At 42.1% G+C, this 17,435-nt stretch overlaps 2 protein-coding genes across 3 annotated transcripts in view; both read left to right on the top strand.

The window, feature by feature from the left end:
• The first annotated feature begins 1,215 nt into the window (after positions 1–1,215).
• On the top strand, positions 1,216–13,275 carry eif4ba (eukaryotic translation initiation factor 4Ba). 2 transcript variants are annotated; one of them, XM_008278620.1, is made up of 15 exons: positions 1,216–1,265; positions 3,024–3,164; positions 5,217–5,422; positions 6,314–6,430; positions 6,576–6,630; positions 6,770–6,916; positions 7,198–7,356; positions 7,573–7,737; positions 7,994–8,264; positions 8,756–8,844; positions 9,103–9,364; positions 9,572–9,609; positions 11,201–11,330; positions 11,776–11,848; positions 12,113–13,275. In XM_008278620.1, the coding sequence occupies exons 1-15, from the start codon at positions 1,253–1,255 to the stop codon at positions 12,188–12,190; spliced, it is 1,944 nt and encodes a 647-aa protein (XP_008276842.1). In that variant the 5' UTR covers positions 1,216–1,252; the 3' UTR covers positions 12,191–13,275. The 2 variants fall into 2 exon arrangements, with proteins under 2 accessions (XP_008276842.1, XP_008276843.1); XM_008278621.1 differs by lacking the exon at positions 11,201–11,330.
• A 2,952-nt stretch (positions 13,276–16,227) lies between these two features.
• Positions 16,228–17,435, top strand: part of LOC103354987 (tensin-like C1 domain-containing phosphatase) — a 33,209-nt gene continuing 32,001 nt past the window's right edge. Inside the window, exon 1 of the mRNA XM_008278618.1 lies at positions 16,228–16,860. Coding sequence (XP_008276840.1) covers positions 16,738–16,860 — 123 coding nt within the window. The 5' untranslated portion in view covers positions 16,228–16,737. The remainder of the gene's footprint in view (positions 16,861–17,435) is intronic.

The following is a 17,435-nucleotide window of genomic DNA, read 5'->3' as shown; positions in this document are numbered from 1 at the left end:
ACGCAGAATGGGTAGACTGATGCTTAAAATGTCCAAGGGCCAAAACCGCAGTTTGCATATGTAGATTAATCTGCCAGGAAATACTGCAAAATACACAAATTATACAGAAAACATCAAACATAGCAAGGAGGAAAGGTAAACATTAATAATAAATGATCTCAATAACAAATTTACTTAAGAGCCATCCTGGTAGAATATATAAATACAGCTGCCATCTAAGCCTCCAGAATCAATGCAGCACTCATGTATACATATATAAATGAACACAATCTTCAGTACACAGAGGTAAATGAACCTGGTAATGTGTGTGTATATTCATGCGCCATGCCGTCTGGAGGTGGACAAGAAACCTTAGTGGATTATTGTTTAGTGAAAATGTGGGTTACAATCTAATAAATGTATAAATACAGTGTAAGAAGTCACATGAAAATGTTAGACAGCAGTTCATCAGTCAGTCCTTTAGGAACCAATGAGGGAAGAGTCCCTGTGTCTAAATTCAATAGGTTTGGGAAAATATCTTGATTTGGGTTAAAGTACAAAACCTTTGTCAAGATATGTGGAGCTTTTCGTCCCCCTTCTGGGTTATCAGGGTGACGAATCCTGATCCTGATCTGAAAAGGAGCGACAGTAAAACAATGAAATAAATGGCAAAAATGTGTTGATTTGAAACCTATTTGGGATATTTTGCAAACTAATGTAGTGAGGCAAGAAAAAAAAGATTCCCTCAAAACATGCAGTTTAGTCGGATAGGAATTTTTTTGGAGACATGGTCATTGGATACTGTGAAGTTAACAAAAAAAAACATTGTCATAAAACTATAAAGCTCACTATAAATGAATTATTTATATATCTGTACAGTGACGCTTTGGCACTGGAGCCAGTAGTTTTACTGGAACTCATTTTAATATTTTTTTTTTCTAGAAATTCACAGTTTCATCACTCATTTCTGAGGTGGGCTAAGATTTTAAAGAAACTATGAAATGAGTTTCTTGGGGGGAAAAAAAAACAATTTGGGGGGAATTTGCAATAAGAAGAGAAATTCATGAACACGCAGACAGAGTTGTACCTACTTCGGTGAAACGGTACAAACCTTAAATTCACCTTAAAGGAAACATCAGGCCTTAAAGTGAGCAGATGTGGGTCAGTAAGTAAACAAGGGAGGAGACACAAGGTTCGTGAACGCCAATGCGCGCTCCCGACGTTAAACCGTTGACGCCTTCATCCGGGAACTACTACGAACTTGCTCTCCAACATGTCGGCGGCAGGTGAGGTTTATGTGGGTGAACGATCCGGGTCGGTCGGTGGGAATTTCAGCGGGTTATACCGCAATATGATTTAACACATGAAGTTTGAGGATTGCTATTTGTTCGGTTTATCAATCCGCGTCGTTGTCTCGTGTGTATAAATGCCTTTCTCGGCTGTTTTGGCCCGGTAAAGACGTCACTGCTACAGGAAGGCGAATGAACGAAGCTACGACTTGCACAAATCTGAACATTTTAACCTACGAATTACACGCGAGTTTCCCCAGTAAAGATCGTTACTACGGCGTTTAGTGGCTCTGCTTTTGAGTTTCTACAGTATTGCGTGTTTTGAACATTGGGTGACACGTTATGAAATGTTCCCAACTGCGCGCAGTGCTGGCACATTGTATGTCCGTAGCGGAGCTCGCCGTGGCGCTCAGATAAGCGCCGGGCGCAAGCGCGATTTGTGGAGGAGGGGTTGGGCCGAGGAGTCCGGGCTGCCCGAGGAGTCTCCCCACGTGTGCAGCGTGGCTCCCCGGTATCGGTGTTTGATGAAACGGGGCAGCTGGGCCCGTCCGGTCGCATCCCGAACACTTCCCTGGCAGCTTCACAACTTTGAGCTGTCTTTTCCAGCCGGCTGTCTTCCTCCGTCGATGGCGCACTTGGATCCTGGCGCTGCGACGTGCACTAGGCCCTAAAACCTAGCCAGCTAAGCAGGGATACTTCCCCCGTCAGCAGTCCTCTGCTGACTAAGCCCGCATAGGCACAAAGACAAAAGCGATCAGCGTAGATGGCAAATCAACAACCTGTATGGTTAGCCTAACTGCTGGTTCTCGCTGCTCTTGTGCCATTGTAGCTTTAGCTAGAAGTCAGCTCTGCCAAAACTTGATGTTACGCAGCTCTTAGCTCGCTAATGTCACATTAGCCCCGAGAAAGCTAACGCAGCCAGTCCCTTACTAGCTGATTCTCCAGAGGACAAGCAGTTAAGGCCAGTTAGTTGGGCCTGTTAATTGCAAACAATGACTTAGCATTATGTCCTGGGAAAGAGTTGTAAACAGTGTGTGTTGCTCCCTGCATGTGTGCAGGTTTTGTAACGATGTGTGTAAAGAATGTCCTGACAGCTGGGATTCTCACAATAAAGCTCACAGCCAGCTTTGTCGCTCCCCTTTTTCTGCCTCAGACCAAAACAACTCAGACCTGCTCTGTGAGCTGTGTGAAGCCCCCTGGGTGAGCTGGTGGTGACTGTTGGCAAACAGACACTATGAGAAACAATCTGCAATGGACACATCGATACAAACTCCTCAAAACATGTAGTTTGGTGGCTCGAATGGGTCACACATCTAACCAGATTCTTGGAAGCGAGCAAACGGAGGCAAATCTTTCCTGACATGGTGCATAGTGGCAGTTGGACAGGCAAACCACTCCCTGTGTGTCTACTTTCCAATAGGAAAATAAGTCAGGGTTTTTGCTATCACACACACATACACAGTGTGCCCCCTTATCTGACTTGGCTGGATGACATCTCACTACCCTACCCTGCCAGTAGTGTTTGTCAGGACAGACAACCAGCTGTCTGCATGAGTGGAGACACATTTAAAACTCTTTTGAAAGTCCAAATATCATACACCTTTTGCAACATCTGCAGTTCTTCCCAAACCCACTGTGTGTGTGTGTGTGGTTTAAAAAAAACATCCTAGACCGATGTCCATATGGGCAATGAACCCATGGCCCAGTATGTTCCTTTCAGTGGCTGACCATCTACTTTGTTTATCTTCCTTCTAGCTAAGAAGAAGAATAAGAAGGGGAAGACCCTCACTCTTACTGACTTCCTAGCAGAGGACAGTGGAGGCAGCAGCGCGCCCCCTAGCTACCCGACCAAGACCACAAGCTGGGCTGATGAGACTGATGACCTGGACGGAGATGGTGAGCACACACTGGAATCCACACGCCTTACTGTTGTTTAAAACCCGCATTCAAATGCAGCACAGTCAAGTAAAATAAAGGTTTTAGAAGTCTGAAATTGGGTTTTGTACTTCATTTAGAATTATGCCTATCTAACCTTTTTACAACAAGATCAAAAAGCAGTCACTACAATGTATTGCTGTGTAGTTCTACCTTAACATCCCCCTTTAACTACAAAATCAAAAACTCCAATTTGGAAGCCAACTTGAGTGTTTAACTGCATTATTCACATATGAAAGATGAGGCTACTGATATTTTTGCAGTAACGAAATAGTCAATGTGATTCCAAAGAAAAGGGATTCAGGTTAGCTCTGTAGCTGTTGACCTTGTAATTACAGAGCTATTGATTTACACACGTTTTAAAAGAGTCCTCCACAGAGAGGAACTTGTTAGTCGAGAGCATGATCCCCATCTCACACACCAATCGTATGCCACTGATCTATTACTTTAGATGTTCTGAAAAATAATTGCAAATATATGTTTGAACTTTGTAGTAATATCTATAGAATACCTTTTTTAATGCTGTCTTTCAGATGAGTAACCAGAAATGAAAGTACATTGAAAAATACTGTCAGACCGGTATTGTTATCAGCATATGCAGTCTAATGCGTGGCTAAGTGTAAAATAAGCTCCTGGATCTCTGAAGTGTCAATGTGCACTGGAAAAGTGGTATTTCCTCTATAGCCTTATTTTTATTGACGTGAGTAAGTGGAAGTAAAGGTTATTCAACCATAGAGATAACATAACACCAGCCTTTAAAGTTCAAATGTATCTGGCCGCTAATATGAGGACGACATGTTGTCGTAATGCTTACTAAGCTGTTAACGAGCAATTTAAGTGCTCATTATTGCAGTCCATGAATATGATGCATACACTAAGTGAAACGGATCAGTTCCATCACCTGAGACAAAAGCAGGAAGTGGAATGGAAGCAAAGTGTATTTCCTCAAGATGCAGATACCAACTCTCCTCTAGCTCCAAAACCACAGCAAACAAGCAGCTAACAACAGCTAACTCACTCACAGTGTCACCTGTGTGACAAGACAGTGTCCCTGCAGAAGGATTGAACAGAAATGTTTGCATTTTATATTGGAAAGACATTTACACAGTTGAAAAGCCTGGTTTTACTGGGATGCTAGAAAAAAATCAATCCAGAAAAAGATGTTTTGGGCACAAAGGGTTTTACATACTGTAAACATTGTTTTTACATACTCTAAATGTTGTTTTTACAAAGTTTACAGAATGTAAAAGGATAATAGTTGCTAATTACTGGGGGTATAGCTTTACCAAAATGTACAGTCATTTTATTTTTGACTTGAGTTTGTGTGAACAGGAAAAAGGATAGAAATCATCACCATTAAACTGAAAAGGGTTTAAAATCTTGGGTATATCACCCAGTGCTATGTTTAAGTACTACAGCAAAACTGCTGTTCCCTTCTGTGAAACTGTTTGGCCTAAGGTCCGTTTAATTTTTTTTAATGTGAATTCTGAACCTCTTCTCATTTTATGTTGGATATGGTATGACATTGGATCCCAGTTTGAGGACTATGTCTCCGTAAAGCTATAATTAAACACTTTTGAAAGGAATTCACCAACTCACTTATACAGACTTGAGATAGTTCTTTTAAATATTAAATGGAGGTTGAATATTATCAATGGAGCTCCTGATGTTAAATTGACATAACCAACCATGGGAAAGAGTTTCTTATGGACTCTGTCTTCCTTTTGGTCCTTATACAACTTTGTCATATCTCTGTGCATGCTGGGTATACATATGTTTTATTGTTCTACAATTTCCTTGTTGACAGTTGATATTTTGTTGGGTTTTTTTGTTGTTGTTGTTGTAAAGTCGTTGTTGCCTTTTCCTTTTTTGCTGTGCTTTTTAAAAACTGTTTATACAAGGATTTCAGGAGCTTATGACCCAAGTATCAAAGAGAAAATCATTGACAAAGTAACTTGAAGGAAGTTTGATGTTGGTTTTTGTTTAAAATGTTCCTTCTGCTTGTCTCCTCAGTCTCTACTTCGTGGCACACAGAGGAAGACACGTACAGGCAGCCACCCATCGACCGCTCCATCCTGCCCACAGCCCCTCGATCAGCCCGTGAGCCCAACATTGACCGGTCCAGACTGCCCCGCAGCCCGCCTTACACGGCCTTCCTGGGCAACTTGCCCTATGATGTCACTGAGGACTCTATCAAAGACTTCTTCCGCGGCTTGGCAGTAGGTGTTGCAAACGCACAGTGTAGGACATGTAAAAATGTCCTAGAACACAGTTACATACAAGTCTTTGTTTTGCAAAGCAACACAAACAGTGAAACTCAAGTGACAGTTTCAGTTGCAGTTCAAATTCTCACTCTCGTCATTATCCAGTTACAGGTGTAATACAAATTTTGCATCTAAAGTTTTTTGGTCCACAGTGATGTTTACACACTGCAGGAAGAATGAATTTGCTTAGTAATAAAAAAAACAGGACACACAGGTCAGCTTTGTTTTTATCTCCCGTTGTTTCTGTAAACTGATCTTTAAGTTAGCCATAACGCAAGGTGATAAAAGGAATCTTTTGTATCAGGTGCCACATGTACCCTGTCTGAGTCCTGTTTTTGTAATTGGAAAACAGTTCCAAGTTCATGAAACTTAATAAACTACGTATGCAGCATCCTAGGGATATCTGAGACACGTACATGTGTTTTTTTGCTACAATATAGGTAAAGAAATCACATCTATACAGCCCTCATATGGCTGTGTAGGAGCCATAGTGTCAAATATTTACAACAATGAAAGGCAACTAAAGATAGTAAGATAGCTAGCCGCAGACACTACGATGATTTCAGACTGAAGTTACCTGCAGCCGTGCCAGTTACGGTTCTGACCTGGACATTTTTAACACAGTGGCAATTAGTGAGCAGAAATGTTTGCTATTTATATGTTTGGCAAGATCACGACAGATAACTTATCTGACACTTCCTCCTTTCCAAAGTCCATGCATTGCTTCTTGAATATCATTTACATACAATGCTTTGCTGAACTTGAGTCAGGTGTTTCTGCAGTCTTGGCTTTAATTAAGGCATTACCTGTTTTAAATGTTGCTCTGTCACCATCTTTTGTTTCCAGATCAGTGCAGTGCGTCTGCCTCGTGAGCCCAGTAACCCAGAGAGGCTGAAGGGCTTTGGCTATGCTGAATTTGACGATGTTGAATCCCTCCTGAGGGCCCTTAGTCTCAATGAGGAGGTGAGAGGAACGAAACTTAGTTTGACTAGTTTCGTAGTTGTTTTGCACAGTAATGCATGCGGTAAAGCTGTCTTTATTAAAAATGTCTAAAATGGATAAATTACTTGAGAATCAATAAATATTTGTCTATTCTTCATGCTAACAGAACCTGGGGAATCGAAGGATTCGTGTGGATATTGCAGACCAGTCTAATGATAAAGGTACATAGTAACTTTTATTTTGCTTTTTCTACACATTTTCAAAGACTCCTCTCTGCTGTCTAGTTACTCACTATTTAGTCTACACCATTTAAGCTAATGCATTGCATAACTACAACATCTCTGCTTCTTCACATGTCAGAGAGAGACAGTGGACTTATGGGAGGCAGAGACAGGGGGGGACGGATGGCAGACATGGGTCCTGACAAGACCGACAGCGACTGGAGAGCTCGGCCAAGTGCGGATGCTGATGATGGACCTCCCAGGAGAGATGATGCCTTTGGAGAGAGTGAGTCAGAAATTGCAATGCTGAAGCATCCATAAAGATGACATGTTGGAAAACTTCTAAAAAGAAGTTTTGTGTCTAATAAGACTTTTTCTTTCAAAGAATTCATATACATTGTTAGAAATTCTTTAAATGACATCTTTCATTTGTGTCACTCTCAATCTAACTGCTGTAAAACGAATTATTTTTTCATGTCCTGAAAAATACTAGTTGGATGAATTCATTGAGTCCTTCAGACTAGCAGTACTCGGGCAGAAGAATTCATCATTGTCATCCTGTTGCAGGATCACGGGACCGTTTTGAGTCCGATCGCTACAGAGATGGGCCACGACGGGACAATGATCGTTACGAGGGAGGGAGAGACCGCTACCGGGATCGCTATGATGACAGGGACCGCAGGGATCGCTATGACGACAGGGACCGCAGAGACTACGATAGAGGAGGTGAGTAACTGTACTTGTTTAGAGTCTGTATTCTCAACAGTACAATATTTTATTTTTATTTTTTTAAACATTTCCATTTTTGTAGACTCTTTGGTTTACATGACCTCCTGGTTGCCTCACTGCAACTTTGGTTGTGTTTTTGGTTGCTTTTCCCGTTTACAGCATCATCTCTTCAGATTTCTTTTCTTGTCTCTTGTCTCCCTGCTATCATTCTAGGTTTTGACTCCCGTGGTGGTGGAGGAGGTCGTCGTGCCTTTGGCAGTGGCTTCCGTCGTGATTATGACGACAGTCGGGGTAGCAATGATCGTTATGGGGACCGGGATCGTTATGGCGAACGTGATGACCGGTACGAGAGGCGGGATGAGAGACGTGAGGACAGAGGTGAGATAACTGCACTGATTCATCGTTATTTATTAACAGATCATCTGAAGCAATTCTGAGCTATATTTACACTAATCATGTTAATGGAATGTACAGAAGTCATGTTTGGCGTTACAGATCTTGGCATATTTTTCACACTCTTCCAAGGATCTGTAGTTAAGCTTTTAAAATCAAAGAAGTGACTTTGATTTCATCTCCCGACATTTAGAGCTAGACCTCTTTGTAATAGTGTTCTGCTTTCTTGCGCCCACCCCAGCTCCTCAGCAAAGACCCAAGTTGAACCTGAAGCCCCGTAGCGTACCCAAGGAGGAGGAAGGTACCAGCAGCGGTGGCGGTGGAACTTCCCCAGCTGCTGCTCCTAGCTCCGGCAGCAGTAGGGCCTCCTCCATCTTTGGCGGAGCAAAGCCGGTTGACACAGCAGCGAAGGAGAGGGAGGTAGAGGAGAGGCTGAAGAAAGAAGAAGAAAGACTGCAGAGGCAGCTGGAAGAGGACAAAGGCCGAGGACCTGAAAGAAAGATGAGAGACAGGTTAGGGGGTTGCTACTAACAGTTGCAAGTTGTAGTTGTATGCAAAATTACATATTTTGTTAATTTTTGAAGTAATGCAGAAACTCAAGAATAAAAATTAAGCTATTATCAAATGCTAATGCACTGTTACTTTTTATTGCATTAACTAATCGGTAATTTGGCATGTGTGAATGTTTGGTACAAAGCCAGTACTTAGGTGACTTAATCCCCTTTTGACTCATATACAGCTTATACAAGGTTATTCTTGCTTTAGGAATTGTCTCCCCCTCTTCCTTGCAGCTCAGTTTAAATTCTGAGATGTTTGTAGCATGTTTAAAAATCTCCCTTTAGATTATTTATGTTCAAGTCAGTGCTTTCATATGCCGAGCAATTATTCAGAAACAGAACATTTTCACAGTTCATGTTAATAATGCAGCTCAAGTACAGTTTTTAGATTAATATGAAATATTTTGAGACATATGGAGGTTGTTCATTTTTTCTGTTTTCTTCAGGGACCCAAGCTGGCGCAATGAGGAACCTCCGGCTGAGCGATCCCGTACAGGAAGTGAGTCTTCACAGCAAGGAAGCAGCTCTGGAAGAGGTAAAACACTTGTGCACTTCATTCTGGTGGAGTTGGATGTCAGGAATCTGCGAAAGTTTAATTTCCACTCAATTGTGTATTTTTTGTGTGTGTGTGTGTGTCTTTTTATGTAAGCCTGTCATGAATGCTCGGTTTTTACACAGGACCTCTGTTCTTAATGTCTGAGACTCCCTCGGGTCTGAAATGCCGCCTTGTTGTGTACTCGGAGCAACTTTAAAATGTCTTCAGTGTTTATTGAAACACATTTTCGTCCACCAGGGTCACGGTGTCAAGATAACGAGCGCTCTGGGGAGAATGAGGTCTTCAGTGGGAGAGAAAGTAGCTCCACTTCTCCTGGGCCCTCACCACGGCCCTCCTCCACCAGCTCCTCCAAAGAGCCACTGAAGGTGATGCCTGCACCTCCTCCCAAGGAGAACGCATGGGCCAAGAGAAGTGCAGTCAGCACGGGCTCTAACGAGGGCGATGGACGAGCTCCAGTGTCACCGGTCTCCCCGAGTGGTTCAGCTCCTCCCAAGTTCAGGTGAGAGTCACAACTTAGACATAACGAATGTTCCTTTCAGGAATATGACGTTCAGAAAAGGTCAGTTTACAATATGTTGCTCTTCTAGCACAAATAGATGAGCAAAACTTCTGTTGTCAGAATTTTCCATCATTGGCTCGTGGAAATGTAAACGTCAATATTCTTATAACTTTCCCTGACTTTTTTGTTTTTGATTTTTTTCTTTAGCCCCTCAAGTTCTGCAGATGAGAGAGGATCTGGAAAGGGTAAGGCCTGCGTGCCTGGATGCTAAAGGCAATGGGGATTTCACCTGAACCTTTACTACATACTACAAACGAAACTGAACAATTAGATTTTTTTTTTTTTTTTTTTTTTATAGAAGTAAATGAAACTGAGCAAGGAAGATCTTTTATGGAAACAAAAATGCATACATATGCAACAGGCTCTAGTAATGGAGCCTTTGAATCTCGATAAGACTGAAACTCTGTCGTTGCATTAGCAACCATCTGCAAAAAATGGTATGTTAGTGAACAACAAGATACATGATCTATTCTTGGATCTGTGACCTGTGATCTGTTACCTAATCATGTTCCATGTGCTGGATGTTATAGGGCATGTTGGACAATGCTGTATTTAATCAGCCTCAGTTGCACTTGCTCATCTGTGTTTGAGCTTAAAACCAACATCAGTTTGCATGCATGTCCCCGGCTATTGGAGTCAAGATGCTGACAACGTGTGCTGTGTTGATATTGTAATCTGAGCATGTTAAACATCAGCATTGATTTGAAATTAATAGATGATGCTGATGGGGAAAAGTTCAATACTCAGCCTGTGTAGATTGTCCCTGAAAGTGTTTTCTGACTGCCTTCCTATAAAGTTGGGCATCACAGCCCAAAACACAATCTACACAGTGTCTTTGTTTTCCTGGAGACTTGTTTGAGAGCTTTGGTCGAGTGTGGCTGTACCTGCTTCAAGCTACTGAGGGCGTTTGCACACTTCATTATATCTTGTGGAGGTCTCCTTGCATGGGTTTATCTAAAATGGTCATTTAGATGATATATTGCCGTGCGAAATAAAGCCAATTTAATTTTGCACAAACCCTACAGTGTGCCTTGTGTCACTTTTGTAGGAGACATGCATTTCCACTTGGGTGTTGAGACCTTATCTTACCCATGCGAGGAGCTCTACTTAATGAATATACACAGCACCCCTGAACTATCTAAAGAGCACCCGTGTTTGATCACTCCTGAGCCTCAGCAGCGCCTCCACACCATTGTCTTGACATTTGCACAGTCTTTTTGAAGATTTCGTCTTGACACTTTTGACGCTGAATAGCTGTTATCAGTGATCTTTGAACTCCTGAGTGGTCCAGAAGAGGTGAGGTCAGCACGAGAGCCGAGACCTGGGTTGTTCAAGTTCATGAAAGGTGTAGAAACTTCACAAACAAACATCTGTCTGGCAGGAGTTTGTTATGAGCTTACCTTGGAGCTCAAAGTGTATATGCAAATACACCACAAGAAATCTCAGGTTCCGACTATTGCAATCTGTCTAAATGTGAGAACTATTTATCTCCATTATGGTCAGTGGTGTGTCAGGATAGCCCTTATTTTTCTAATTGTTTTGGAACCCTTTGGCGCGTTTTGCAAGCCAATGTCAAATTCCCAAGAAAGTGGTTCTGTTGTACGAGCTCGGCTTGCAATCAAGCGGTTGTGCACCTCTCATTTGGCCCTACATCAGTGACTAACACATTTTGAATCCAACCCAGTGGCTTTTTATGCTGCAGTGTGTTGTGAGTGTAGTCTACTGTACAAAGTCCAACAATCTCCCTTCACTCAACTGTCTGGCTTCTCCTTTAAGATGAGAACAAGGCTGACGGTGTGCGTCGGGACCGGGGGCCCCCACGGGCACGAGGGGGGCCTGCAGGGCCTGGAGCTGGGCGGGGCCGAGGAGAGGGGCCCAACAGAGACCGAAGAAAGGAGGCAGACAGGTCAGCCATCCAAAGCTAGCAACTCCGAAGTTCTTAATGAGACAGGGAGGACATTTCCTGGCCATCTGTAAAGAGTGGCCTATGCTCAGTTACACAACTCACTGCATCTAGCATCGTGGACACTGAACACTCCAGGATTTCTGGTGTACACATCAAAGCTTTACCTTCTCCACAGCAAATCGTCACAATCCCCACGAAACACAGGAAATGATCAGTGTCTGAGCTAAAACATCAAGCGGACAACATAAAATTAGAACCAACCAGCTTGTAGATATAAATTTTCAATTGATGAAGATCCACAGGAATTAAGGTATTTTGGTGTCTCTTTTTTTTTCTTTTTTTTTTCTTTTTTTCTTCTGTGTGTGTGTGTGTTTAAGGATTCACAGCAAGGGTAAGTTCTCCATTGCTGATACATTTTTAACCTCAGTGTTCATTTTGGTTGTAGAAGAGATAACAGAAGAGACCGAGACTCCAGACCACCTCCAGAGCCAAAGAAATACGAAGAAACCCCAACCCCCGTAAGTCCTCCACTGGATGACGATGAAATATGCATAAAATTGTGCAAAGTTTTTTGCATATGTATAGGGTATCCTGGGCATAGAACTGGTGCTGACCCTTTAAAATTTCATTTCTACAAACCCCTCTACATGCGTCAGTCAACTTTCCTGAGAAATTTGGTCTTTCTCACTCCTCTATGCTTTTTTTTTTTTTAGCATCCAGAGCTATTGCACTGATTCCTATGCTGTGTTTTTTTTTTCTTTTTCTTTTTCTACCTCTTCCAGAAGTTCAGCTCAGCCAGTAAGTACGCCGCTTTGCTAATGGACGGAGACCAAGGAGACGATGCAGAGGACATCGAATAGAGAGAAGATAACGAGACAAGGCCTGAGAGCGCAAGGAGAGGAGAATGACAAACGCAGGAAGAAAAAAAAAAAAAAAAATCTCACATAGCATATGAAAAATCTCCTCACATGGGAAGTGGCTCCTGGGAGGACATCGCTCCCTCCCTCCTTTCCTCCTACAAACCTGTCCTTTACTTTCAAACCACCCACCCATCCCTACTCCCCTGTCCCACCTTCAGGACTTTTCAGGTTCTAAAGAATAGTCACATACTGGACTTGTTTTAAATGGAAAAGAGGAATAGCAGACACATGGAAAAAAAATATGGATAACATTGAATTAATTGTAATAAATAAATGGAAAAAGTGGGGAAAAAAATGAATTTGTATATTTGTGGATCACAGGTGTGGTAAGGTGGGATCTAATGACAGAAGGTGTAGCCTAGTAAGTGGAACCTTTTTTTTATTTGTATCCATTTTTGACTTCTTATTCTTAGACAACTGCATAACGTCATTATTACAAGCCCTTTGTATTTGTTAGTAAATAATTTGGTATCATAAAATTGATCTCTTAGCAAATTTATTGATGAAATTTAGTCATGGAAATCCTGTCTTCCAAACACTAACAGTCATGAATGTTGAGACTTGGCTACTAATTTAATTTGCCAATCATGTATTCCAAAATAATAATTTGTGATTGAATTTGTTCTGAACTGAGCTGATTCATGCATTATGATAAGAAAACACTGTCTAATGCACAAACAAAATGCAGAAGTGATTTGTGTGTTGAAAGAAAAGCAGCAGCAGCCGCTGCACGATTCTGAGAGTCAAGTGCCATTACTATCATCCCCATCGTTGTACAGATGTCCCCCTATTTCTACACCTTCTGATGAAGTAATCATGTCAATTAAAGGCTCATAATGGTCTTGTTTCCAGCTGTGCTAAAGATTATCCGCAGCTGTTTAAATCATTCTCTCCTCCTCTCGTAAGGAATACAAATATATGGAGAAAATATAGACTTGCCTATAGTAGGTTGTGAGGACATCTGTGAGAGTACATGAACTTGTCTTCCCATTTGCAATAAATTGGGGTCATTATGTGCATTCAAATAGTATGTGGTCATTGTTTATGTAGGTGTTAGTGGCGTAACTCAGGCCCAAAACTTACCATAGGAAACACTCATGTTACGTCGGTGCTTAATAGTTTTACCAACAGGCGGATCCGCGTTGCCTTTACAAACCTGGGTAGGTCACACACACACACACCTTAGTGACGGTGTGGCATTTCACATTAGCCGTGAAACCTGTCATTTGCAGGATCATTAGACTTTCATGTGCAACAACAAAGTATTTTTCTCCGCAAACTGTTCTCCTGGTGTGGTCCGTAAGGCAGAAAATGTCCGTAGTGTTTCTTCAGTCTGGGTCTCCTGCTGAGAGCAAGTCTCCTGGTGGCAGCTGGTTAGGATCCTGCTGAGCTTTACATCCCCCCTCACACACACACACACACACAGAGGGTATGTATTTCGATATAAGATTGGGTTTCTCTGACCCTTAAAAGCAAGACATTTATACAGCGGACATCAGCATACTGACAGAACGCTGATCAAAAGCCACGGTTTGTGTGTTTAACCTCATACAATAATGAGTTTTTAATGTGTCATTTAGCAATTACACTCACTTTGTGGGTGCTGTGGTGAACAGAGCTGTGTGCGTTCACACTCAGTTTATACTAAATATTGCTGACCACTCTGGGAGCGTCATGCGTGTGGATGAGAAAAACCGATGCGGGCTATAAAATGTACAATAACTGTGTGGGTGACAGTTAAAATATAGAGCTACTTTAATATTTGTAATACAGTTTTGTGATGTTAGTCCACCTTCATAAGCCAAGTGAGAAGCATAGATGAGCATATAATTAGTAGAAAAGAAAATCTGGAGGGAAAATGGTTATATAAGTGTTGAAATCAGTATACAAGCACTCTTCACTCGCATATTTTAATTTTCTTTCACTCCACTATATTCTAATGCGACTACTTTACTCTCCCTACATTTATTGGACGCCTGTAGCTGCTAGTTACTGTATGGATTCAGATTTTATAAACAAAATGTTCTGCTCACAAAGTAAAAATATATATGTTATTGTGTCCAACAGTTTATAAAGCTGTTAATAGCTCCACCTTTACCAGTTACACAATTACAACAGTGCTTACACATGTATGCTGCACAATGAGCAATTTAGATGTTGTACGCCTTATTACACTGTAATAAATTACTGTAAAAAAAATCAAGCTAAGTTCTAACAGCAGTGTACTGCTTTTTGTAAAAGACAGTTAAATACTGTGAAGTCTTTTTTGGAGCCAAAGAAAAATAACAGCAGGACGACTGTAAAAATTGACAATGTGAATTAAAACAGTTTACAAATCACTGTTAAGACTAGCAACTTGATTTTGACAGCTAAGAATATATTAGGGAACTTTCTGGTGCCATGAGATAGGCCATGAGCTACTTTTATCCCCATTAAATGATTTTTTTAACTTGCTGGGGATAAACACTTATCCTCATTAAGTCCTAAAATATATTTAATAGATTACAATTAATCATGCATTGCTGCCTTTGAATAAATCTTCCCAATCCATAAAAATGTAACTTGCATTTAGATCCTAATTCTGCATCATAGATATGAAGCCACATTGTTATTTATGATGGAGGTCTGCAATTCATAACAGTGCAGGAGAAAAATATTGTAATTTACAGGTAGTTGCAGTTAAAGATCATGTAAACGTTGATTAATTTACATTAAAGTCGGAGTCTTACAGTTGAAGTCAGTTACAACTATTAACAAGTAAACTAGCGGCAAGTGTCTAATTTTACAGAAGCATGTGTTTGTGTAGTGCTCATAAATGCAGGATTTTTTCTCAGTAATGGAGCATTTTGTTATAGATCAGAGTCGTTCTTCACAGTGAACAGAGTGCAGCACCTTAGAGTTTTAACCCCCTACCCACCCATCACCAGCCCCCCTCCCATGTTGCTATGAGAATCAGCAGCTGGTCCACACAGGAGGGTCTCTCTGTTTTCCACTTAAAGCAACAACATGACTGGAGTTGGTGCCATTTGTGTCCCCAGGTGACGTATTAGGTGAAATTTCCCATAATCACGTACTTATTTAATGCATTCATAACCTGACAGGGCCATCTGCATGTGATGTCTTCACCTCACTGCTGAAAATCCCCCGTTCAAAGTCATGGTTTGCCGCCTAAATTAGCTCCCAGGCGTGGATTTGTGTCGCATTTAAACCAAAGGCTGCTTTGTATCGTCTAACCAGAGGCTAAAAACATGATTTTAGAAAGAGCTTATTGTTGGAGATTTTCCCCTCGCAACCCTAAAAACCTCCAGCTTAAAGCAGCATTTTGTCTGGGGGACCCAGTTTGAGGAAATACAGTTGTGTGTGTGTTACAGAGAGAGAGAGAGAGGGAGCTGTGGTCTGAAGGAATTTAATGGGTAGGGGAGTGCAGATCTAAGATTTAAGTACAGAGCATATCATTGTTGAAATTTCAGTGGAGGGAAAGCAGCATGAAACCGAGGGGATAAAGGGAGGACATTAAGGATGTCATGTGTCCCATCAAAGAGGACAGTGGAGTTGATTGCAAGACATGCAGAGATATCAAAAGTGAAAAGATAAAAAATTAAGCAGAGATTTTAATTGGCAAAAAAATGTTGAGGTTTAACCGCTCATGCTATTCAAGAAACACCCAGGCAAGCAGATAGTTAAAAGTCTCTTCCTTTCCAACGAGCTGAGAGGAGGGAGAAGTGGGATCGCTGCTGTCGAGCCTACAGTGCCTTCTCATGTGCAAAGTTGCAGGGACTGGAGGGATGACGTGTGTGAAAGAAGTTCTATCTAATCACTCCCCCATGAGGAGGAAGAGCGTGAGAGGGGCTGAAATGAAGCCAAAGGAACAGGGGAAGGGCTTGACATCAACAAGCCAAAACAGCTGCCCCCTTCTCCCCCATGGAGAGACAGCAAGGGGAGCCTGATGGAGCGAGAGAGAAGGGGGGGGGAGAGACTGGAGGGTCTGTAAGTGCAGAGCAGGAGAGCAGAGAGTACAAGACATTTGAGGGTCTGTAGAGGCTGAAGAGAAGAGAAGGAGGTATTGGCAAGTGGAAAGGGGGAAGTGGAGGGGGGAGAGAGAGAGGTGGTGAGTGCATGCTTGCATGCTTTCAGAGTGAGGATAGCCAGAGTGCAAGGGACAGGGAAGAGTGCAGGAGGAGGGAGCGAAGGGTCGGCTCTTGGTGACACCTTCTTGGAGGGGAGAAAGAGGGGTTGTAAGAGGAGAGGGGGGGAAAAAGTCATCTGGGGTGGATTTCAGGGCAGGACGAGCTGTCAGAGCGAAGGGCAGAAGTGTGAGGAGTCGCTGCGAGGGAAGAAGGGAAAATGTTAAGAGGAAAAGAAGACATAAGATACAAAATATGAAGCGTTGAGAGGTGGAAAAAAGGAGAGGGAGCTTCTAGAGCGAAGCACTTGACTCAAAGGAGCGGCTGAGTGTTGAGGAAATTAAAGGTGAAAGAGGTGCAAGTATGGGGTGCGTTCACAGTACGAGCACTGGCAGGATAAAGAAGCATGGACCTGAAACTGCCGCCGGAGGAATCCCCGTGAAGGCAGACCCCGAGCTGCATCCTGAAATCCTTCAACTCGCTGAGGTAGGAGAATAACTGCTCTTTAGGGGATTGTAAATATGCTGGTTGTACATAAAAGACATGATCACACAATATGCTGATTCCATTAGCAGCTGCAGCAAAACAGCATTGATAGTCTGAGGATGAACAGAAAGTAAAAAGAAAATCATTACAGATCACCTGTTCTGCTGTTAAAATGAGTTTAAAACAGTTTGTCACTTTAGCAACATCCCTACAGCTGCTATGATGTGCACAATCATTGCAATGTTTGTCATGTGACTCAGCAGGAGAACTTTTAATTGTCATACATTACACTCTTCACATGCTAGTTGTGGAGAACGACCAAAGGAATCTGGAGAATCACCGCAATGTTTCCAAATTAGATGAAGCCTGGACACCAAAGCAGTGCTGGCTCTCTTATGAAATATTCCTCCTCTCTGTGTTTTTGTCAACATTAACACGTCACAGCGGACATGCGTGCATACTCAAAGGTGTTTTGCAGTCCTCTTTTTAGAAAGGAAGCATGAGTGCTGCCAATTTTTAATTTGAGCCACCCTCAAAAGATTTCAGTGGCCTTATTTACACCGTATAACTTTTTT

This window comes from Stegastes partitus, unplaced genomic scaffold, assembly GCF_000690725.1.
Source record: "Stegastes partitus isolate 25-593 unplaced genomic scaffold, Stegastes_partitus-1.0.2 Scaffold128, whole genome shotgun sequence".
Classification (NCBI taxonomy): Eukaryota; Metazoa; Chordata; class Actinopteri; family Pomacentridae; genus Stegastes; species Stegastes partitus.
The sequence above is the reverse complement of the archived record's forward strand: the minus strand, read 5'-3'. Positions and strand labels throughout refer to the sequence as shown.